The 24,421-nt window shown below is 39.2% G+C and overlaps 2 protein-coding genes across 2 annotated transcripts in view; both read left to right on the top strand.

The window, feature by feature from the left end:
• Positions 1-718: 718 nt before the first annotated feature.
• lipt1 (lipoyltransferase 1) lies at positions 719-6,735 on the top strand. Its single transcript, XM_061716007.1, has 4 exons — positions 719-744; positions 2,240-2,795; positions 4,701-4,922; positions 6,102-6,735. Exons 2-4 carry the CDS (start codon positions 2,279-2,281, stop codon positions 6,512-6,514), a joined length of 1,152 nt encoding a protein of 383 aa, XP_061571991.1. The 5' UTR covers positions 719-744; positions 2,240-2,278; the 3' UTR covers positions 6,515-6,735.
• A 4,393-nt stretch (positions 6,736-11,128) lies between these two features.
• Positions 11,129-24,421, top strand: part of eif5b (eukaryotic translation initiation factor 5B) — a 39,204-nt gene continuing 25,911 nt past the window's right edge. The window contains exons 1-5 of the mRNA XM_061715968.1: positions 11,129-11,266; positions 18,690-18,806; positions 18,899-18,962; positions 21,404-21,535; positions 22,785-23,283. Of these exons, the coding sequence (XP_061571952.1) occupies positions 11,232-11,266; positions 18,690-18,806; positions 18,899-18,962; positions 21,404-21,535; positions 22,785-23,283 (847 nt within the window). The 5' untranslated portion in view covers positions 11,129-11,231. The remainder of the gene's footprint in view (positions 11,267-18,689; positions 18,807-18,898; positions 18,963-21,403; positions 21,536-22,784; positions 23,284-24,421) is intronic.

Below are 24,421 nucleotides of genomic sequence, written 5' to 3'. Positions count from 1 at the left end.
TCTCCACTCACAACAATGTACAGGACTGTCTCAGAAAATTTGAATATTGTGATTTTCTGTAATGCAATTACAAAAACAAAAATGTCATACATTCTGGATTCATTACAAATCAACTGAAAATTGTTATATTGATATATTTCGTGAATAAAGACGAAATTTTGCCTTTTTCTCAACATTTCAACTTTTTTTCTCAACATTTCAACTTTATTCAAGAAATGTTGACATTTTTCCTCAACATTGACATTTTATTCACAAAATTTTCCCTTTTTTCCCTCAACATTTCCACTTCCATCCATCCATTATCTACAGGACTGTCTCAGAAAACTTGAATATTGTGATAAAGTTCATGCAATTTAAAAAAAAAAAAATTATTATGGTTTACAGCTTAAGAAAACTAAAATATCCTATCTCAAAAAATTTGAATATATTCTGGGAATCTTAATCTTAAACTGTAAACCATGATCAGCAATATTAAGATAATAAAAGGCTTGAAATATTTCAGTTGATTTGTAATGAATCCAGAATGTATGACATTTTTGTTTTTTTAATTGCGTTACAGAAAATAAAGAACTTTATCACAATATTCTAATTTTCTGAGACAGTCCTGTATGTGGTATTTAACCTTTTCTCTCCTCCTCTCTTTTATTCTGAAGGTTGAAACCGGAAGGTGTGCTACTTTCATTTGCGTCCCGGCGAACACGGGAGTCCGTTCCGTTCCGTTCCTCCCCGGCCGGTCCGGTCCAGGTCAGCGGTTCTTTCAATCCTCTATCAAAGTCATGTCAAACTGTTTATTTGTGGTAATTAAAAGCTGCAGTTTGAGTATTTTATTTGGACATAATCTTTATTTAAACACAGTAACAGGACAGTTGAGCGTCTCACACTGGAGGATGCTGAAGTGTAGACTTGAAGTGTAGACTTGTAGTCCAGACCTGAACCAAAACCAGGACCAGAGAGAATCAAGTCCATTAGTTCAGCTCCAGACCAAATAAAAACCTAGTTATTTCCTGATCCTGCGTGATTGTAGAACATCATCCTGGTTCAGCTAGTTTCCATATGAGGTTTTTTTCTACTGCAGCACAATAACACAGAGAAGTGGATGATGATGTTGAACTCACTATACAGAACTGTCTCAGAAAATTAGAATATTGTGATAAAGTCCTTTATTTTCTGTAATGCAAAAATGTCATACATTCTGGATTCATTACAAATCAACTGAAATATTGCAAGTCTTTTATTATTTTAATATTGCTGATCATGGTTTACAGTTTAAGAAAACTCAAATATCCTATCTCAAAAAATTTGAATATTCTGGGAATCTTAATCTTAAACTGTAAGCCATAATCAGCAATATTAAAATAATAAAAGGCTTGCAATATTTCAGTTGATTTGTAATGAATCCAGAATGTATGACATTTTTGTTTTTTTTAATTGCATTACAGAAAAAAAAGAACTTTATCACAATATTCTAATTTTCTGAGACAGTCCTGTAAATGTTTCCATCCACCAGCTGAGATCAGATCTGTGTGGCGACTGCACTACCGCTATTTCTACACTATTGGAGGATTGACTCCAGTGCTTTTAAGGATTGACACGACTACTAACTAGTCCCAAAGTCCTAACAGAATAACCAGCTCCAACACCCCCCTCCACCTCAGGAAAGTACTGAATAGGCAGCAACTTTGCTGATTAAAACGGGACAGAACCAAGAGAAAATAACCGGTATTTATTTATCTATTTATCTGTTTGAAATCTTTTTCTACCTACTTCTATCTGCTAAAGAAGATGTAGCGTATTTTTCTTTGCATTTATTTTGTCTTAGTTTTGATTCTAACTCCGGTTAGAGCGGCCCGAGCAGTGGAAGAAAAATCCACAGAATAGAGCGGATGCGGCTTTTTATATCTTTTTTTAATTATTTTTTTCGAAATAGAGCGGCCTATATGCAGGTGCGGCTTATAGTCCAGAAAATACAACGGTATCTCAGTTGTCCGAGACCGAGACAAGACCAAGACCACAAAAAAGTGGTCTGGAGACCTACAGGTCTACCGTGAAGAAATTAAATGTAATTGAAGGCTTACAGAGAGTTTATGTTTTAACAGAAAGTTCACATTGATGAATGTTTGTTTTGAGTTTGGAGAAGAAGAATAAATATGACCAATCTCCATCCCGCCATCACGAGTAGTATGTGATGTCACGGGTGTGTTTTCTGTGTAACTGAATATTCTGTCGTGATGTCGTACAGCCTTTCCCAGCATGCATCGGTGACGAGCCGGGAGACACGATGATGTCGCAGCTGAGACGGACGTTTTCCGTCCTAAAACCTGCGACCGGACCCCGGCGGTCCTGCACCGGTTCCTGCACCGGTTCCCGCGGCCTCTTCGGCGGCCCCACCGGCGGCGGGTTGGTCCTCCAGTCCCGGTCCACAGACGTGCACCAGAACCTGGCCCTGGAGGACTGGATCGACGCCCACGTGGACCTGACGCAGCGCCGCCTGCTGCTGCTGTGGAGGAACCGGCCGGCCGTGGTGATCGGCCGCCACCAGAACCCCTGGAGCGAGTGCAACCTGCCGGCCATGCGGCGGGCGGGGATCCCCCTGGCCCGGCGGCGCAGCGGCGGCGGGACGGTCTACCACGACCCGGGGAACCTCAACCTGACCTTCTTCACCTCGCGGCGGGACTACGACCGGCAGAGGAACCTGAAGGTGGTGACGGAGGCGCTGAGGCGGATCCGGCCGGAACTGGACGTGCAGGCGACCGACCGCTTTGACGTGGTGCTGGACGGACGCTACAAGATCTCAGGTGAGACGGGTCTAGCTGGTTCTGATGCCGACTCTGGGCCTTCAAAATGAAATATTGACGGTGATTTTGAGATAAATCTTTAGGCCCAATCCCAATACTCCCCCTACTTTCTTTCACTAGCCCTTCTTTTCTTCACTACCCCTAAAAAAGAAGGCACAGATTTTAGGGCACTTGAAATCTTCCCAGGGGCCTGTCCCAATACTCCCACTACTCCTACTTTCAGCACCACCCCTAAAATCAGGAAGCTGAGAACCAAAAGCTGTTTTAATTTCAGCTGTAGCGCTGTTAATATGCCACTTTATTAAGTTTTAATATTTTTTCAGGCGTAAAAGTAACCGTTAAGATCCCCAACCTGGGCTCAGTTTATCCAAATAAGAAAGAAATTTGTTAAGAAATTTGATCCAATGTTTTTGGTGATGATGAGACCGGGGTGCAGCAGCAGCAGCAGCTCACGTACAGACGTGATTGCCAGGTCAACCCATGCCGTCGTCCCGGGGACAGTGTTTCCGCTAGAAAAAATTGGCACCGGACAATGTGACCGGCAGGGTTTCAATTTACCGGACAAATGTTTGAAATTCCGGTCACATAGACTATATGAATTTATTGAGGTTAAAAATAAATCATATGCAGTAGTACGATATCAATGCAAGTCATTTAATAGTATTTTTATTGAAAAACAGGGTATTTAAAATAAAATAAGTCCCGTCAATTGACTCGCGAGCGTAACTTCAAAAAATAAATAAATATTGCAGAAGCTTGCGCGTAACCTACGGCGTAAGGTACGCGGCGACGCGTACTCTACGCCGTAGGCTCTGCGTCGGTGCGACGCGGAACCATAAATCAACGCACACGTGGATATCGGCGCCGCAGATCCGCTTCCTCCCGGCTCCCGGCACCGAGGCTCAGCGTGTCCCCGGGCCGGGGCTCGGCGTGTCCCTCCGCGGTACTCCCGGGGACTCTAGTCCCGCAGCACCAGTGAGTATTTTCACCGGACATTTTGACCGGAGAGATTATAAAATACCGGACTTCGGCATATTTTACCGGACAAAGTCTGGCAATTACCGGACAACGGAAACCCTGCCCGGGGAGAAACCCGCAGCTCTGTGGAGAATTACAGCTGGCTGAAATAAATCATTTAGGAAGATAAATGTTGGTTTAATAGATGAAATCCAACAGTTGTAGCTACGCCTGTTAAGAAATTTGCTCCGAAAATTTCGAGATTTCTGTCTGCCGGCTCCGGAGCTGATTTATGGTTCCGCGTTAAATCGACGCAGAGCCTACGGCGTAGGGTATGGCGTACGGCGCGCGTCGCCGCGTAACCTACGCCGTAGGCTCTGCGTTGGTGTAACGCAGAACCATAAATCAGCCTTTATTCTGGCAAAGTTGCAAAAACGGGCAAAATAGTGATTATATACATTCACTGAGTGAATATTATGAAAGTAAAATATATATTTCTCGCTAGAAATGTAATCAAAAGGCATTTTTATGCAGAAACTAACTCAAAATATTGATTTTATTCACTAAAAAATAAGAAATGTCCGCCATGTTTTTTTTTTTGATTCAGTCCCCAAATGATGACGAAAAGCATCCTGGGAATGTTTCTGTCACTAGTTCAGCATCGGAAATCCCTACATCCGTAGGGACAGATTCATAGCCACTACACTAGTTTTCTCCACTACCACTAGGTGAAAAGAGGAATTGGGACACCACTACCCTCACGGGAACGCGCAAAATTTAGGGGTAGTGATGAAAACGAGGGGTAGTGGGTGTATTGGGACAGGGCCTTATTCACCTCACAGTGGAGAAGTAATTGGTTACCGTGGCAACGATATCTATATTATATTAATTATACACACAAACTAGCTGTTGCACTGTGGGTAATTTTGTGTTGTTGTTTGCTTGAAGGCACGGCGTCCAGACTGAGCAGGAAGTCGTCCTACCACCACTGCACCTTGCTCCACTCTGCCGACGGCTCCACCCTCTCCGCCGTGCTCCGCCCCTCCTGTCCCGGTATCCATAGCAACGCCACGCCCAGCGTTCCCTCGCCTGTGGCCAACCTGATAGACCACGCCCCCTCGCTGGGGTGGGAGGAGCTTGTGGAGGCGCTGGTGCAGCAGCACAACACAGGTGCTGGTGGCTCCGCCGACGCTCCGACGTCTACGCCCACATTCCTTCATGTTTGAGTGCATTTACAAGGAAGTTTAAGTCCTGTTTAATTCAGAATTAAAATTAAATCCGACTTCCTTCCTTCCTTCCTTCCTTCCTTCCTTCCTTCCTTCCTTCCTTCCTTCCTTCCTTCCTTCCTTCCTTCCTTCCTTCCTTCCTTCCTTCCTTCCTTCCTTCCTTCCTTCTTTTCTCCCTTCTTCTCTTCCTCCTTCCTTTACGGTGTCAAATGTGCTTCCCGAGAGAGATTTTCATGCGGCCCACAAGAAGTTTCCAACGCAAAAAACCGAAATGTTAATTTACTAAAAAAGGCATAAATAATTGCCATGAATCGCAGCATATCCGATAATATATTTCTTCTACAAATCCATCGTTATTCCACAAAGAGAGCAGTTTTCTACATTTTTTTTACAGTTTTTTAGAATGCATTTGCCGATTTTATTTCTTTGTAGACGGTCGTTTATTTTTATTAACTGACTACTATTATATATTTTCGCAGGAAAAATATCACTGCTAAAAAAGATGATAGAAGATATTACACTGTCGTAAATATCTGCGCCAATTTCTAAAAATAAATACACTTAATTGTACTGGAAAAATCTCTAAATCACAAAGAAACACTCTCGGATGTAATAAGAAAGATTTTGCTTTTAATTAAATTTCCTATAAAAAAGCGAAATATAAAAAAAACATACTTGTATCTGTTTATCTTTGTAAGATGATATTAAAAGTATCTTACATAATTTGAAAAAAACGAGAAATTTCAAGAAAAGATCCTGAAGAAATATATTTTACATAATTAGAGTTTAAACAAAGTTCATATTTCCTTTAAATTAACTAAACTGATATTGGATTAGATAACAATAGTAAAAAAAAAGAATTAGAAAAAAATATTTCCGCACGTGCGGCCCGTGAGAAAAATATTGGTCAAATCCGGCCCGCCAAGCAAAATGAGTTTGACACCCCTGGTTTAAGAGGAATTGGATAAAGCCGATCAAACGTGTTTTCCATGTAAACCTCAATTCTGAATTACTATTTCCATGTAAACTCCAAGGAAAATAGTTTAATTCTGAATTATTTAATTCGGAATAATTAATTCAGAATTAAAAAGCATCATGTAACCGTGGCCTTTGTTTCCATCAGAGTTCGGGCTCGGCTCCGCCTCCACCCTGGTGGACCCGGCCGACGAGTCCTCGTTCCCCGGCATCGGCGGCCTGGCGGCCGAGCTGCGCAGCTGGGATTGGACGTTTGGTAAGACGCCTAAATTCAGCGTGGACACGGCGCTGGAGCTGGAGGACGGGCGGGGCTCGGCCCGCTGCTCCGCCCGGCTGCAGGTGGAGGTGAAGGCCGGCCGGGTGGAGGTCTGCCGGGTGGACGTCCCGGCCCACTGGCTCCCGGAGCGCCTGAGTCTCCGGGTGAGCCAGGCTCTGGTCGGGGAGCGGTTCTGTCCGCACGCCGCGGCCGCGGTCCTCGCCGAACTGCTGCGGTCTGAGAACGGACGCCTGCAAGGACGACTGCTCAACCTGTGTGAGGCGCTGCAGTCCGCCATGGGCTGAGCTGCTGCCCCTGCAGGCTGCTGCCCCCTGCAGGCTGCTGCCGGCATTACAACCACAGAGAAACCAGATGATGCCAGACTCTCACGGACAGCAGGACTCAGCTCTGACGATTCTATTGACCCAGAAGTTTCTGTTATTATAACACGAATCACTGTAATTTTTTTCCTGATTTTTATTTTTTTTGGTAAAATCAATTAAAAAAATACAAACAAACAACAAAATCAATGCAAAATCTCATCTTTTTTTTGTTCTGTTCCACTGAAACATCTCAAATATTCATTTCTATGCCGACGACACTCGGCTATGGGCAGAAATATGTGCCACTAGAAACTGAATTTGAATAAGATAAGATAAGATAAGAAATCCTTTAATAGTCCCCCAGAGGGGAAATTTCCAATATGAATAATTCATATTTGAATTTGAATTGCTCAACTTGAATAATTGCATTAAAAAAACTGAATCTGAATCACATAATTTGAATTTGTATTGTTTAATTTGAATCATTGCATTGAAAAACTGAATCTACGTTCAGTTCTCACAATTCAAATTCAGTTCTTGCAATTCAATTTCAATGGTCTTTCTTGACCAAATCCCATATCCAGCAAATAAAGTAATAATTAATGGTTTGCTTAAAGGTATAGTTTGTCACACACTCCTCAGCAGAAATTTTTCTACAAAACGGCAAGATATAAATCTACACTTTTTACACATAATGGAGAAAACACAATAGGTTTCGAAATATCTAGCTCTCATTGGTCGTTTATATCGTTGAAAGAAAATAGAGGTTATAGTAGGCTACGTGAAAAGGAGTTCTATGTATCTGCACTCGATTGCTGTTCCTCCGGAAGACCCGGATGTCTGGCACAGTAGAATTGAAATTGAATTTTACTCTGCCAGACATCCGGGTCTTCCGGAGGAACAGCAAATCTTTCTGTGTGGAGTTTGCATGTTCTCCCCGTGTTCCCTTGGTAGCTAATGGGAGCTACCCTCACAAAAACATGCAGCAGTCCTGGGCTACACTGCCCCCTCTGGCCACCCGGGGCGCCAGATGGGGTGGGGAGGATCTGGCCGGAATAACGTGATCCTTCCACGCGCTACGTCCGGCCAGAGAACTGTAAGGTTTAAGATAAACGTATCTACAAATACTGCAAACCCTTTGTACAGGTATTTAAACAATCGGTACCGAGGTATTTATATATTTTACAACTCCAGGCTTAAAGGAGCATGAAGCTCCTTTTAAGAAATGAGACTCTCTAGTGCCACCCTTCACCACGACGGCCGTCGGGGGTACTGCAGCCAACAGTGAAGCCGGCACGGGAGAACGGGGAGAACGTGCATGCAGCGTCATGTGACGTCACATCCGCAGCCCAGCGCGGGAAATTCGGGACCAAATTGCAGCACATTTTGCAGCACACAGCCTGTTCAAGGCAACGGAGAAATACACTAGAGGAATCATTCTTTTGGGTTTGGAACGCTTCATCTGACATTATTACTAGAAAAATTTAAACGTATACGAATTTTTTTCATAAATCCTGCCTCAATCCTGCCTCAAGCTCCTTTAAACGTAGCGTCATACTTTTTTTTTTCTTCTTCTCTCGTACGTTAAGGTTTATGTCTATGACGTGTTTTTCTTTCTCAGCTTCACAGTTTCTGTCTGTTTTTTTGACCTTGTTCTTTCTTAACCTCCTCTCCTTCCCCTCTTCCAACTCTCCCTCTCTCACTGACAATAACACACAAATATATTGTTTTCAACTAGATGAGAAATTACATAAATATTTAAAAATAATAATAAAAACATGAATAAAGTCCTGTCTCTGCTCCTCTCTGTCTTTGTACTGTCAACCAAGTATAAAACAACAACCAAACATTGTATTTATATCTAATAAATTCCATAAATTGATCCAAATTACAAAATCATTCTACTTGAATATTTGGTTGCAGTCACAATGTGATCATAAACTTTTATCTGAACCTGGCTCTTTTATTCTAAAAAACATCTGTTTGTCCATGATAAGACTTTTCGTCTGTCTGTCCACACACACACACACACACACACACATTATATAAAATATTATCTAGACCTATATGGTTTTGACATTTCGTCGGCTTGTTAAACATGGACGTATATTAAAAGAATAAAGTTTTAGGGGTGCTGCAGGACCCGAAAACAAGCTAGACACAGGCTAGGAAAACAGGCTAACGCTTATTGGATGATTATTACATCATAGAATGACACAATTTGATCTACATTCTTTTTAAATAAAAACTTTTTTTTTTAATTCTGAATCCCACGGTTGCTGTTTTGAAGTTTGACCTAAAAACTTTTGTCAGTCACGATTGTAATATTGTGACTGGGAGAGTTGGGACGTCATCAATATTGCGTCGATCTTATCTTATCGTGGATTTTCTTTTTCCTTTCTTTTATTTGTGTCAAAGGTTCATTATAAAACAAACATGGCAAATAAACATTCCATTCAAATACATTTGTAATTGAAACAAGGTTGATAAAGAGAACAGTAGGTTGGACACTGTATGTAAACCTGAGAATAAAGTGTGTAGATTGAATGTCCCATGACAATTATACAGTAATATAATATGAAAATAAGGTACAAACAATAATAAATAAATTAAATACATGACATTTATGTAAAATAATACAACAAGGTCCATCATACAAGGGGTAAGTAAGGATAATAGTCTTCTAAATCAGTGGGAAAATGTCAACACTTCATCCATTTTTTGTGCTTTTGTTTCAGTTATTAGTTTTAAAGATTTTAAATATAATGCAAATTCATTTAAAAAAAACTAATTTGGGGGATGACTTTAAATATCTATTTCTATGAATAAAGAATTTGGCTATATAGAGGATTAGGCCTACATCACTTTTGTTTTGTAAAAACATGCCAAATGTTATATTATCTCTAGTAATAGAAGTTGGGAAGGATAAAACCCTTCGCTTTATCCATTTGTGAATGTCAAGCCAGAACACAAGTAGGCTACCACATGAGAAAAATATGTCTTTTATTGTGGAAAAGCCGTCGAACACGTAGATGAAGAACGCATGCGCAAACCTGCCGAGTTCTAGCCATGCGTACTGCTGTGATGGGTGAAAGCGAAGATGCCTCACAACGATGTTTTTCTTGGGCATTTTTATTTAAATATTATCCCTGCAGTGCTTGGATTGTTTTTGACTCAATGTCTGTTAATTATTATCTGCAGTCTGTTAAATTAATCACAAATAAGAAATGTATATCAATGATGGATATCCATTCTGAGATTTTCAACCATTAAGCTTTCACAAATATAATTTTCTTTTTATGCAAAATATTATAAAGTCTGTCACACCAAGGTTTTGTTTCTTTTATGTATTTATTTATTTAATTTATTTATTTAATTTAATGTATTTATTTTCTTTTCAAATGTTCTTGTTGTTGTTGATGATGCATGACTGTGTTCTGTGCTGCTGATGTTGCACAGGTTGTGACCTGAACATTGTTTGTATATTGCAAACTTTCAATAAAAAAAAGTTTTTTTTTAAATTCTGAATCTCTGAAAGTTGCTGTTTTGAAGTTTGACCTAAAAACTTTTGTCAGTCACGATTGTAATATTGTGACTGGGATAGTTGGGGCGTCATCAATGTTGCGTCATTGATCTTTTTTTTTTTGTTTAATGTTTTTTTATATATATTTTTTAACCTCTTTATTGATTTTACAAAAAAACAAGGCACCTTATACATTCCAGAGGAACATTTGCATCAAAGAACACTGAGCGACCAATGAGTAAAACCAGTATCGTTTAGTAATTTTTTCAAATATAATTCTCAAATACATTCATATAATACCAGACAGGTCAATCATCTTCATCTTCCTTTTTATAAAACTAAACACGGCCAGTTTTCCCTCAGATATCGTGGTGTACAGATATGGAACTCCAAATCTCAATTTATCAAAAGCTGTTTCTCTAGAGATTTTTAAAAGAAATGTATCATTTAATTCACATTTAAAATTTCACAAGTTTTCTTTGTTGATTTTTTTTGGTGTTGTTTATTTTTTGTGTGTTGATAATCTGTAACTATTTAGTCTAACCTTCTTTGTTTTTGGTTTATAGTTTTCGTCTTGTTGTGTTTTTTTGTTTTGGTTTTTTTACTACCTTAATTGAGGGGAGATCCGCTGTAAAAGCCTGTTGGCTTTTTGACCTCTCCTTTCACATTTGTTTTACTATTTTGATTGTAAGTGTTACTTTTATTGTGTGCAAACTAATAAAATAAAATAAAATAAAAATAAAAATAAAGCGTCATTGATCTTTTATTGTGGAAAAGCCGTCGAACACGTAGATGAAGAACGCATGCGCAAACCTGCCGAGTTCTAGCCATGCGTACTGCTGGGATGGGTGAAAGCGAAGATGCCTCACAGCGATGTTTTTCTTGGGAATTTTTTGTAAAATTTTATTCCTATTTTGTTCTTTGTTTTTTGACTCAATGAAACACCGCTCACATTTAAACTCACTGGTCAATAAAAGATCAAGGTTGAGTCGGTTGTCATGGTAACGGCAGTGTTCGGTCTATTGTTTTGGGAGACTGCGCCGAGAGGCGGTGAAAAAAAATCCGAGTGGACCTTCTTCGCAAAACTGTTGCTTCAGAGACGATCTCTGATCTGATGTGAGCCGTCGTGTGCGGCTCAAGCTCAGCTCGGTTCCGACAGAACCGAAGAAAGGCACGATGGGGAAGAAGCAGAAGAAGGGCGGGGAGGACAGGTGAGCAGCACCGGGGCCCCGGGGCCACGTGGCCGGGCCACCCCGGGACGGTGGCGGCGCCGCCGGCCCCGTCCCCGCAGGTGGACCCGGTAGCTCCGCGGCTAATGCCGCGTTCCATTTACCTCGGAAATCGGAACTGGGAATAGCAGCCATCTTGGAATGGTAACTCGGGGGTGGTGAAGCTTCTCCCACTTTCCCAGTAGGAAATCCCACTTCGAGGGGCGTTCCAGTTGAAAATTCCGACTGGGAACTGCGAAATTCCGACTTCCGAGGACAAATGGAACGTGGCAATATGCTAACCACGAGTCTGGTCCGGCCAGACCAGGTGTTCTGATAAAACAAAACCTAACGGTTTTTTACCTCTGTAGAGCTACAACTTTACTGTGTTTTACTCCCTAAAACACTCCCTTGTCTCTTGCCATGCCGTTATGGTAAATAAGAATGTTCCTAATGACCTGCCTGGTTAAATAAAGGAGAATGACTGAATGAATATCAAATAAAACAATATAATTGGGGGTTTTCTCTCTCCTTATCGTATAATGTTCAAAAAGTGTAATGCAATTAATGTCATGGGTCGTGTATTTTGAAGGATCAAATACCAGAGCTGGTAGAGGAGCCAAAAATTGTACTCAAGTAAAAGTACTGTTACTTCAGAATAATGACTCAAGTAGAAGTAAAAAGTAGTCATCCAAATAATTAAGTAAAAAAGTACTTGGTGAAAAAACTACTCAAGTACTGAGTAACTGTTGAGTAACGTCTGATTTATTTTTTTAACACAACCATTCAAACAGTCAAAAGTACAAAATAATCATCTTCAGGTGAATTAAATCAATAAAATAATGAAATAAAAAAAAAAAAACATTTCAGCCAAATTAAATCAATAAAATAATAAAATAAATTAAAAAAAATAAAATAATAAAATTAATTAAAAGAAACTGTTACAGGTCAACCAGGTGTTCTGACAAAACAGTTTACCTAACGGTTTTTACCTCTGTAGAGCTACAATTTTACTGTGTTTTACTCCCTAAAACACTTCCTTGTCTCTTGCCAGGCCGTCATTGTAAATAAGAATGTTCTTAATGACCTGCCTGGTTAAATAAAGGAGAATGACTGAATGAATATAAAAATAAAACGATATAATTGGGTTTTTTTTCTCTTTAAGATAAGATAAGAAATCCTTTAATAGTCCCACAGAGGGGAAATTTCCAAACAGAGGGGAAATTTATTGTATAATGTTCAAAAAGTGTAATGCAATTAATGTCATGGGTCGTGTATTTTGAAGGATCAAATAGACGAATCCGGCGAAACCCGGAAGTCGAGCGGGCCGCCATTACTGCGGTGGCGGCTCCGCTCCTCCGCTCCAGCCCATAGACATATATACGTATGGATCTATTACTCCGCTCCCTGCCAGGCTCTCTTAATGTATTTGTATCATCGGAAAACTCCTGTCCCGTCACGTGCATTTGTTTTGATAGTGAATGAAGACGGGACGGACTGTCAAAACCACTTTTCTGTTTCACCAAGTGAACAGACGGAACGCAAAAAAAAGATGTTAAACTGCTGGAAAGGAACTGGAATTTACCTGGATACCTTAAACAAGGAAGCCAGGGAGCGGTATATGGAGAAAATAATGATTATTAACGGTTTGATCCATATGAAATCACTACTAGTGGAGCTCAGATGAGGATTTACTGCCGCAGTTCTGCACAACCCACGTCTTACTACCTTGTTTAGTGTTTGACAGCTGCTTTGGTAGATGTTTGACTCGCCATGTGTTTCAATAAATTAGTATAATAGTACAACATACAGTACATCTTTTTTATTACTCTTACTTCTCTTTTCCTTTTTTTTATGCTGAAGAGGCTCCGAGACATGAGCAATATTTTTGTTTTCCTCGTGAGATTATTTTTTTCTTCTGCAGCTACAAATAGAGTTAATATTTTTTCCTCAACAAACTAGTTTTATCTGCAGATTGGGGTTATGTATGTATGTATTCTGTATCATCCGGAGCTGAGATAGTTCTGCCCTTCAATTAGAGACCTGTAATTGCGTTTTTTCTCGTCATCGGACGCCAGGCGATCAATAAAATATTATTGGATACCTAAAATTAAACAAAACATACACAGGTAATATTTAATTGTGCAGACATGCCTCGTAAGGAGAGGAGGTGGAGAGAGCTATATTACAGTGTTTAATCATACACTCCCTTATCTCCCTATTCCTCTATTCTTTCCTGCTTCTCGCTCAAACAAATCATTATTTATAAATTAACATCAGCATTCATTTAAGATACCTTCATTATTTATGGAAGGCCACTGTCTAACATCATCAATCCAGCTATAATGATGCTGTAGAGCGTCAGGTTACAATAACAGCGCTGCGGTGGCAGATTGACACCTGCCACCGCAGCAATGGCGCCGCCGCAAGATGGCAGCGCACACAAACCGGTCGCCGGATTCGTCTATACCAGAGGTGGTAGAGGAGCCAAAAATTGTACTCAAGTAAAAGTACTGTTACTTCAGAATAATATGACTCAAGTAGAAGTAAAAAGTAGTCATCCAAATAATTACTTGAGTAGTTTTTTCACCAAGTTCTTTTTTTTACTTTTACTCAAATAATTACTTGAGTAAAAGTAAAAAAAGTACTTGGTGAAAAAACTACTCAAGTACTGAGTAACTGTTGAGTAACGTCTGATTTATTTTTTTAACACAACCATTCAAACAGACAAAAGTACAAAATAATCACCTTCAGGCAAATTAAATCAATAAAATGATAAGATAAATTAAAATGAATAAAAAATAAAAAATAGCTTACATTAAAATAATCTTAAAGTAAATTAAAGTACTTTAATAAATAATAAAATAACAGAATAAAAAAATAAATTCAGCACAAGTAGCACAAAATTTCAAGCCTTTGTACTTTTCTTTTTTAACCAGGCAGAACTAGAACAAACATGAACTCATAGAAACTGTGTGTGTGTTTGAGTCTGTGTAAATGTGACAAAACATGCAAAAACAAACATTTTTCCCAAAGAATCACCCAGTGATGTCATGAGATTGACGCGTACTTGGATAAAAGAGATAAAAGAAAAGTAACAGCTCAACGTAGCCTAATGTAGCGGAGTAAGAGGAACAGTTTCTTCTTCACAAATCTACTCAAGTAAAAGTACAAAGTATAGTGATTCAAAACTACTCCTAAAAGTACAACATTTCCCAAAACTTACTCAAGTAAATGTAACGGAGTAAATGTAACTCGTTACTACCCACCTCTGTCAAATATTCAACATCCCATATTATCAATTTTACATCGTGCAAGAAATGATGCAAACTTAGAAAATCGACTGTGCGCATCCACAGGTTCGGGGGAAGTGCTCAAACAAGATCCACAAGGGGTCAAAGGTCACGTTGTTAGTCCAGGTGTATTATAGAACAATGCAAATCATGTTTAAAGCAAAAAATAAAACACTACCAGACAGTGTGCAGAAGTTTTTTACAGCGTCTGAGAGTAAATATGAGTTAAGAGATGGATGCAGATTCTTGTTACCAAAAGCGATAAAATAAGATGTATTTCTTTTAAAGGGTTCCAGCTGTGGAATAATGTTGATCTCAAACTTAAGCAAAGTACTTCCTTTGTTATATTAAAAAAAATCATTATGTGCATTTATAGTTGGGAGTTATGGCTGTAATTGAAAAAAGAGATATGTATGTGTATGTATATGAATCTATGTGTGTACATGTATGTATGCAATGTTGGTACAGTATATGTATTTGTACCACGGTCTGTGTGAATACTCGATTCTGATTGGCCGGCAAGTGTAGGTTAAAAGTGATAATCTACACCTAGAAAACAAGTTCGGTTAAATTCCCTGATAACTTTAATATTGTTGCGCTGGATCAACTGCCAGGTGGTAACCACGGCAACGGAGATTCAGAGAAGAAGAGCCAGCTACCGCAGGACGGCAACATTAGTGATTTTGTAATTTCTTTTAATTTATTTGGTGAATTTAACAATTTTGATGACTGGGATGCAGAAGAGGAGAGAAAAGAGAATAGCTGAGCGGAGCTAGAATATCTCCTGTTGCTAAGGAAACTGAGTTATGGCTTGTTAAAAAAAACGTTGTAACTTACCAGGTTAGAACGGCTGCAGACGAGAGATTAAATAGTCGCTCAGCCGCTCAGCCGCGGCTTGTTATAAAACTAATTATTTCAACTGAAAACACACTAAAGCATGAATAACAAATTTAATATTTATGTTTTTGGGTCTGTTTTTTGACCGTGGTATAAGCGGGATAATTCCCTTCGAGGTGAACATTATTTCATTTATTCTTTATTTCATTCAAAAAAATAAAACAATACAATACAAATACAAATGTTCTTAAATTGTGAATGAAAAGGGATCAGAAAGAAGAATAATCTTATCTGATCTGCCCCTTTTTCCAAGAAATAACTTCACAAATAACATAAATTAAAAAAAAAACAAAAAACAACTAAGTGAATAAAAAACTAAAATAAAATAAAATTACCGCCGTCTATGGGTATGTCAATCAAACTTAACTAACATATTTCATTATATTTACTTAACATACAGGCTTTAATTGTTCTTTTGAATGTAATGTTTGATTTGGATTCTTTGTTTTCTTTATTCAGATTGTTCCATAAACTGATTCCTTTCACAGAAACACAACGTTCCATCAATTTTTTTCCTGCATCTTGTTTAAAAAAAATCTCAATCAGAAATATATGGACTTCGCGGAGGCAAACAGTGTATCTAATCCTTGTGCCTTGAAAGATATATATGACTAAAATAAACTTTAACTAACTAAAATTGAGGTACCGGTACCGGACCTCCCATCTCGGCCGGTACTGGTTCGCTGCTGTCCCAACCTGCGACTTTAATCACATGTATGTTCTTAATTAACAGGACAAGTATGTGAATGCCTGTCTGTTGTCATCATTTCCAATGAAATGTGTTCTGATCTTCATCCAAGTCGTTATTGACCTTTTACAGCCTCCTCAGCGGTTCCTACAGTCGATTCACGTCACTCAAACTCAGAATTTAAAAGAAAATCTGTTTTATTTTGATTTATTTGCATGTTTGGATGATGTATAAACCCGTCAGGAGCGTTTCTACGTAAACAAAAAATAATTCCAACGCAAAGCGGCTGAAAAGGGCCATCATACTCCTTTTCCACCAAACCGGTTCCAGGGCTGGTTCTGGTTCACAACTCGTTCAACTTGGAACCAGCTGAAAACCGGTTTGTTTTTCCACAGCTCGGGTGCTAAGGGGAGCCACGTCGTTACGTCGCTGCAAATGTCAGTTACTGTGTTTCCATGCATTAATAACCCTTTTAAAACCCGAATATTAGCAATAACCCGGTTTTGCACGGCCATGTAAACACCAATAACCCCTTTGAATAACCCCAATTTGCTCATATTCGGGTTTTTAAAAACCCGAATATGACCCCTGGGTTACTCCTTTTAAAACCCGAATATTGAGTCATGTAAACACCAAACGGAATATCCCCATCAAACGGAACATCAATTTGTTTTCTGCACATGCTCTGTTTGCAAGGAATCCTGGTCTTTTGAGTCCAGGAAGTTCTAACTTGGAACCGGTTCTTCTGGCCCGGAGCCAGTTCTTTGTCAGTGGAAACAGAAAGCCCGGTTCCAAACTCAGACCTGGCCCAGAACCAGCCTGGAACCGGTTTGGTGGAAAAGGGGTAAGAGAACTAGATCTAGGAAATAGGGGTGGGTATTGGGAAGGACCTCACGATACGATACGCATCACGATACTTGAGCCACGATACGATACACATTGCGATATCCCGATTATTATATTCTACATAGTTCACCGAAAAATGTAAAAATGCATTACACATCTTAAAATCCAAGTTGTATATATGTACATCAGATGATAGTGATGGATCTTAAAATCCCAGTTGCACGTTCATCAGATTATAGTGACAATTCATGGGACAAACTGAGTCAAAACAATGTTTTATTATAACTATACCAGCTAAAGTTACAACATATTTGTATATGTTTTTCATATTATTTACATCATATGAAATTAACATTAAATTTAGTATGAGGTTGCTTTAATTATGTGGCAAATGATAATAAACACAAGAAAGATGGTACTAAAACCAAGGACAGGCACAGTGATCAGTCAGTATAGATATAAATCCATAAATAAATAAACCTCTGTCCATTATTTTTCATTTTTTAAGGACAGGAAATTGTGTTATATAAAAAATAAATTATAAAATGAAATAAAACGTGAAATAAAACCTGAGCTTAGTGCAGGGCCCTCCCAGGGTTGGTAGAGAGTGGCAATGCCCAGGACTGTCACTTAGGTAGGAGACCTGGGTGATAGAATGGGGGAAAAAATCGGGGATAAAAAAAATAAAAATCGATATTCAAATTTTGAATATCGATATTTAATCGGCTGGAAAAGTATCGCGATATATGGCCATATCGATATTTTTGCCCACCCCCCTACTAGGAAATCCTCCCGAGCCCTGCTGGGTCCAGAAAACGGATTCTCGTCCGACCCAAACCCTATTCCTGAGTAATCCTGACCCCAGGTGTGAGTAAGACGAGGCTCTAGGCCTGTGTTGAAAAAAAATTGATTTTCCGATTCTAAATCGATTCTCATATTAATTCCTAAAAATTGATTCTTATGTCTAATGATCGATTGATTTTTTATTTTATTTTTTTTTTTACATCATTACATTTTCACCAGGTGAACTTTAATCCCAGTAGTCGGACACACAGTTTGTCATGACACTTGTGAAAAACGCCAGGTGCTTCATGGCAATATGTGTGCGTGGTGACAGAATAAATTAGATAAGCTAAAATGATTTGTTTACTGCATGGACTGTTGCAATTTCTTTCTTTTTTGCACTTTAAATGGATATTGAAAGGCCTGAGTTATTTATTTCTTAATTATTTCACAATAATTATTGTGAAATTATTATTTCACTAGTTATTTTACAGTCATATAATTCAGGCAACAGCTCAAAAAACATTTTAGATAACAATAAGCCAAATCAAAATCAAAATCGAATCATGATAATCGATTCTGAATATTAAGAATCGGAAATGAATCGATTCCTGACATTTGAATCGATACCCAGCCCTACGAGGCTCCCGTCAGATCTAGTTTTAGGTTTTCTACATTATCCCTCCGTGTCGTATTTAGGTGAATTTAAAAGATCCTCTGATGAAATGTGGTGGTTTTTGCCTCCAAATAAACGCATGTGGTGGTAAAAGTCTGTCCCATCAGCTGCAGCGGCGAGAGTCAGGGGGGCTGATGGGAAACAAAAGGAAGTGAAGAGTCGGCAGCTTCTCGCCGGCCCGCATTGTTCCGATACAAAGACGGTTCCGATCACGTGACCAGCTTCCCATCCGTGTGTGTGCAGTGCCAAAGACGACGGCGTGGACATCGACGCTCTGGCGGCCGAGATCGAAGGAGCCGGAGCCGCCAAGGAGTCGAAGGGGAAGAAGAAGAAGAAAGGAGCCAAGAAGGATGAGTTTGAGTAAGACGCCGCCGCGGCTGCTTCGTCGTCGTCCTCCGTCCTTTTCTTCTTCTTCTGCTCTTTTAACCGCGTGACTGTGTGTGTCCCCGCAGCGAGGACGACATCCTGAAGGAGTTGGAGGAGCTGTCTCTGGAGACGCAGGGCGGCAAGGCCAAGGTAAACCGGCCCTGCCGGGTCCAGATCCCGGGTCTCCAGTCGCGTGACGGTGGATTATGGAGCTAGAACAGTCTCATAATTCACAAATGCACACACACCATTCATAAAATGAAAGGTATTATAAATAAAAGATCATTACAAACACTATACAGATCCCTACTACTCCCATACCTGACCTATTGTGTGGGGGAATACGTACAAATCAATAATTCAACCCATCTATATTTTACAAAAAAAAGCAATTAGAATTGTAAACTTGGCTGATTATCTTGCATATATGGAGGATTTTTTGTGCCAGAATTAAATAAATAAATACAGCATTAATTAATTAAAATGGGAATTAAATATATCATTAATTAAATGTGTCATTAATTAATTAAAATGACAATTAAATATGTCATTAATTAATTAAAATACAATTCATTTTAAGTAAAAAAATATATTTACGACGAGTGAAACTGACAGTTTTACATTTCATGATTCACACGCAGCAACACAATCATTAATTAAATGTTTCATTAATTAATTAAATGCAGTTTTACATTTCATGATTCACACGCAACACAAAATCATTAATTAAATGTTTCATTAATTAATTAAATGCTGAAATAATAAACATATTTTTTTACTTAAAATGAATTGTATTTTAATTAATTAATGACATATTTAATTCTAATTTTAATTAATTAACGACACATTTAATTAATTAATTATATATTTAATTCCCATTTTAATTAATAAATTATGTATTTATTTAATTTTGGCACAAAAAATCCTCCATATGCATCAACAAACCCACTTTTCATTCAAAACAATACACTTAAATTGCAAGACATAGTTAATCTGACCACCACTGTAATAATATACAAGGCTTATAATAATTTACTTCCGGGCTGCAGGAACTGTTCAAGCCAGAGTGGGCAAACACGACCTCAGGGGAACAGCAATAACAGCAATAAGAACAAATACAAAGGGCAGATGTTTATCTGTTTTAGGAGTAAAACTGTGGAACTCATCAGATAACAACCTTAAACTAGCCAATTCAATAAAAGCATACAAGATATTATTCAAAGCAAAGGTAATGGACACATATATAGAAACACAATAAGCAAACAAAGAAGAATGTACACATGCATGAGGTAAAATGACAACTTAAATTGGTTTTGTCGGTTTCTTTAGCATCTTTTCACTTTCTGTTTTCAGAGCTATCATTATTATTATTATCATTATTATTGCTATTACTATTATTATTATTTTGTGTAGACTTATGATACTTTATTTTGTTATTTTTGTATATTCTATTCTGTTAAAAGGTGGGCAAGATAAGCTTTATGCTTCAAGCCCAGACCTTTTCTGTCAAAATAATCACAATGTTGACCAGGGAAAAACCTGTGTTATCTTGTTTGTTGATTTTTGTTTGTGATTGACCCAAATAAATAATAACTAACTAACTAACACCGTTTCACAAATGCACAGGACAAGTTTCACAAATGCACAGAACAATTCACACGTGCGTAGGACAAGATACACACATGTATTTTTAATGCACACACAAATATAACCTGATTTACAAACGTTTTTCTGCCTGTGAGCTGCGCTGGATTTGTGTGTTTTTTGAGACTCCCCTGACGTGACTCGATCCACAAATACGTTTTTTTTTTAACACGGAAGGATCTGCAACCAATCAGATGTCTTCCTTTGTTTCAGCCAATAAGAGCGCACCCCACGTGGGGGACGATTTACCGTACTTGTAAACCAGTAAGTTTTAAAGAGAAAGCCAGGCCAACCATTTTCCACAAACTGAACTAAAAGTAAATGTCAGGTTTGCATTATGCATCTTCAGTTTCATACAAATAAAAGTATTTAGCCACAAACTGAATAGTTTCTCTCATGTATGACTTGACTTTTTTCTTTTCCAGAAATTTAACAACTAAAATTAAATAAATACACTATAAAAAGTCCCAAACTCCAAATGCACCATGACTGTTATTTATCTTCTGCCAGAGCTCAGAGCTTCACCTGCTCCAGCCTGAGGCCGTAAGGTGAACCCCGTTATCGTTTCATCCTCACACCTTTGGGGACGACACAATCTTTACATCATAAAAAACATTGATTCATGCTCACCTTAGAAGTAAAAGTTCAGAGCTCAAAACCCCCCAAGAGTCCCGTGATCGGGACCGTAAAACGGTACTAGTTTCTTCTGAGCGTAGTCAGATTTTGGTCCGCGGGTCGAGGTCGTCACGTGATCCCGCTGCACCAATAGGATGTTACTAGTAAACACAATATATCAATATTAATAACCCAATATCAGCTGCAGTTTGTCACCTCCACGACACGTATCGTGACGTTTTTGTATCGTGAAATTTCGTGGCACGGTATATTGTTCCACCCCTAATCTCTAGTCTCCACCTCGCAGCATCAGCGTGTTTTTTCTTCTACAGAAAGCAGACGAAGAAGTGGAGGTGGTGGAGCCCCCCAGACCAGAGAAGAAGAAGACCAGGAAGGGGAAGAAGGGCGGCGCCAGCCCCGAGGATGAGGAGGGGGATGAAGAAAAGAACGAAGAGCAGAATAAGGTGAGACGATGAAGCCCTCCACACCTTTTCTGACTCCTACCTTTATTTTACCAGGTTATTCCCATTGAGATCTAGGATCTCTTTTTCAAGGGAGACCTGGCCAAAAATGGCAGCTTTAAAAGTTACAGACAAAACAACAAAAATAGGACAATGCAAAATACATCACAATACAGTGCCAGTAAATAAGTTACGGTACTTAAAAACAGTGACATGTAACGGGATACTACTTCTATTTTGTTTCCCTGAGCAGTAGTAATGTCTAAACCAGGGGTGTCAAATGTGCGGCCCGAGAGATTTTCATGCGGCCCGCGAGAAGTTTCCAACGCAAAAAAACTAAATGTTAATTTACTTAAAAGGAAGGCATAAATAATTGCCATGAATCGCAGCATATCCGATAATATATTTCTTCTACAAATCCATCGTTATTCCACAAATAGAGCAGTTTTCGACATTTTTTTTGTTTTCTAGAATGCATTTGCCGATTTTATTTGTAGACGGTCGTTTATTTTTATGAACTGACTACTATTATATATTTTTGCAGGAAAAATATCACTGCTAAAAAAGATGATAGAAGATATTTATTCGGAGAATTTCAGTTTTGAATACGAGGATAGTGACAAAGTAAAACAGTTAAAAGAAGTGCTGACTTTTTCGGCACACTGGCGTAATTATCCGTGACAATTTTTAAAAATAAATACACTTAATTGTACTGAAAAAATCTCTAAATCACAAAGAAACACTCTCGGATGTAATAAGAAAGATTTTGCTTTTAATTAAATTTCCTATAAAAAAGCGAAATATAAAAAAAACATACTTGTTTCTGTTTATCTTTGTAAAATGATATTAAAAGTATCTTACATAATTTGAAAAAAAAATTGAAATTTCAAGAAAAGATCCTGAAGAAATATATTTTACATAATTAGAGTGTAAACAAAGTGCATATTTCCTTTAAAATTAACTAAACTGATATTGGATTAAATAACAATAGTAAAAAAAAAAAAGAATTAGAGAAAAAAATTTCGCACCGTTTTTGTTATTTTGAGCGTTATTTTGAGCCTGCAAGAAAGAAATTGGTCAAATCCAGCCCGCCAAGCAAAATGAGTTTGACACCCCTGGTCTAAGGTATTCACTGGCTTCTTCCTAGCGTTTGAGAACTGCATAACTTTTGTTTTATCAGCATTTAAAATTAGCTGGGAGAGAAGTGAAACTTTTCACCTCCAGTCTCTTCTTCGCTGGTTTCCTCCTGCAGGCGCCTCCTGCTGCTCCTCCCGCCGACTCCGACTCCGACAGCTCCTCGCACTCTCGCCTCAAGACCAAAGCAGCAAAGAAGGGAGGGAAGAGGGCCTCGCTGTCGGACGACGAGGACGAGCGTGCGCCGGAGGAAAGCCTGAAGAAGGGAGGAGGGAAGGAGGAGGAGTCAGATGAGGACGAGGACGACGAGGAGGACTTCTCCTCCAGGAGAGACAAGAAGAAGAAGAACAAAGGGAAGGCGGCGAAGGCGGAGAGCGACGAGGAGGAGGAGCAGGACGGCGACGTGGGAGAGTTCAAGATGAAGACGGCGGCGCAGAAGAAGGCGGAGAAGAAGGAGAGGGACAAGAAGAAGAAAGAGGAGGAGAGGATGAAGCAGAAGAAGCTGAAGGAGAAGGAGCCCAGCGCCGAGGTGAAGAAGGCGGAGTCTCCTCAGGTCCCGGCCCCGGCAGCTTCCACGGAGGAGCAGGAGGGGGCGGAGCCAGCGGAGCCAGCGGAAGGTAAGACGTCGTCCATTTACCTTTAGGCCCAATCCCCCCCTAGTCCTACTTTTCAGCCCTACGCCTAAATTTTTCACATTCCCGTGAGGGTAGTGGTGTCCCAATTCCTCTTTGCAGGTAGGGCTAGTGGACATAACGAGGGCTAGTGGTTATGAATCTAGCCCTTAAAAGCTAGGGATTTCAGATGCTGACTTTACGTCATCATTTGCAGACTGAATCAAACAAAAATACATGGCGGACATTTCTCATTTTTAGTGAATAAAATCAATGTTTTGAGTAGAGATGCACCGATCAGGATTTTGAAGGCCGATCACCGATCTGGAAAACCAGTATCCGCCGATCCTGATTTTGCCGATCACCGATCACAGCGTGAAATCCATAAATTCGTCAATATTGTTGTCTCATGTACACGACACTGACTTTTTATTATTAGGTATAAAAATTAGGAGATTAGGTGTAAACTCGGCTTACAAAGAGTAAGTGTAGCTCACTAGCTTCAGCTTTCCTGTGGTAATAATTATGTACAACATGTGCAGCAACACAGACAACAGCAGACATGTCACTCTCTAAAAGTTGATACAAGTTGCAAACTATAAACCTTAGTTTTCCTGTGGAAAGAGGAATTAAATCTTAAAATAAAAATTAATTATTAATTATTAAGCTTTGTGAAAGTATGCTTTAAATGCTTTAGTGGTAGCATCCGCCGCGTGTGAGGAAACTTCACACTAGAACTCCACATGTCACTCGTGAAGTGACTGATACGACTGCCGTCCTGCACGAGGCTTTGGACTGTGTATAGTTTGGTAAAACGCCGACAGGATTTCATCTTAAATATTTACGACGCGCCAGTGCGCACAGCGCGCACCGCGGATCCAAGCTGCAAACGTGTTAAACCCGATGTCTGCTACAACAGAAAGCGGTTGATGAGCAAAACGTATGAATCCATTACCTTACGATGTAGTTCTTTATTTTTCTTGTCGTTTATAAGTCTCTGTTACAGCTGAGTTAGTGCCGTTGCGCGCGTTCCTTTTTTTCTCTCCCTTTTTTCTGCTGCAGCCAACTTTGAAAACTCAATATACTCCGTGTGAAGAACTTTCAAATGTCTTATCAGCTTCGTTGTGTTGAAATTCTTTTGTAA

This window comes from Cololabis saira, chromosome 24, assembly GCF_033807715.1.
Source record: "Cololabis saira isolate AMF1-May2022 chromosome 24, fColSai1.1, whole genome shotgun sequence".
Classification (NCBI taxonomy): domain Eukaryota; kingdom Metazoa; phylum Chordata; class Actinopteri; order Beloniformes; family Belonidae; genus Cololabis; species Cololabis saira.
Note: the sequence above shows the minus strand (reverse complement) of the source record. Positions and strands in the feature narration are given on the sequence as shown.

Bases quoted from the DNA above. Each gene is read 5' to 3' on its own strand.
- lipt1 (XM_061716007.1), top strand. From the start codon at position 2,279: ATGATGTCGCAGCTGAGACGGACGTTTTCCGTCCTAAAACCTGCGACC. The intron at 2,796-4,700 runs GTGAGACGGGTC...GTTTGCTTGAAG, and splicing joins CGGACGCTACAAGATCTCAG to GCACGGCGTCCAGACTGAGC. The intron at 4,923-6,101 runs GTGCTGGTGGCT...TGTTTCCATCAG, and splicing joins GGTGCAGCAGCACAACACAG to AGTTCGGGCTCGGCTCCGCC.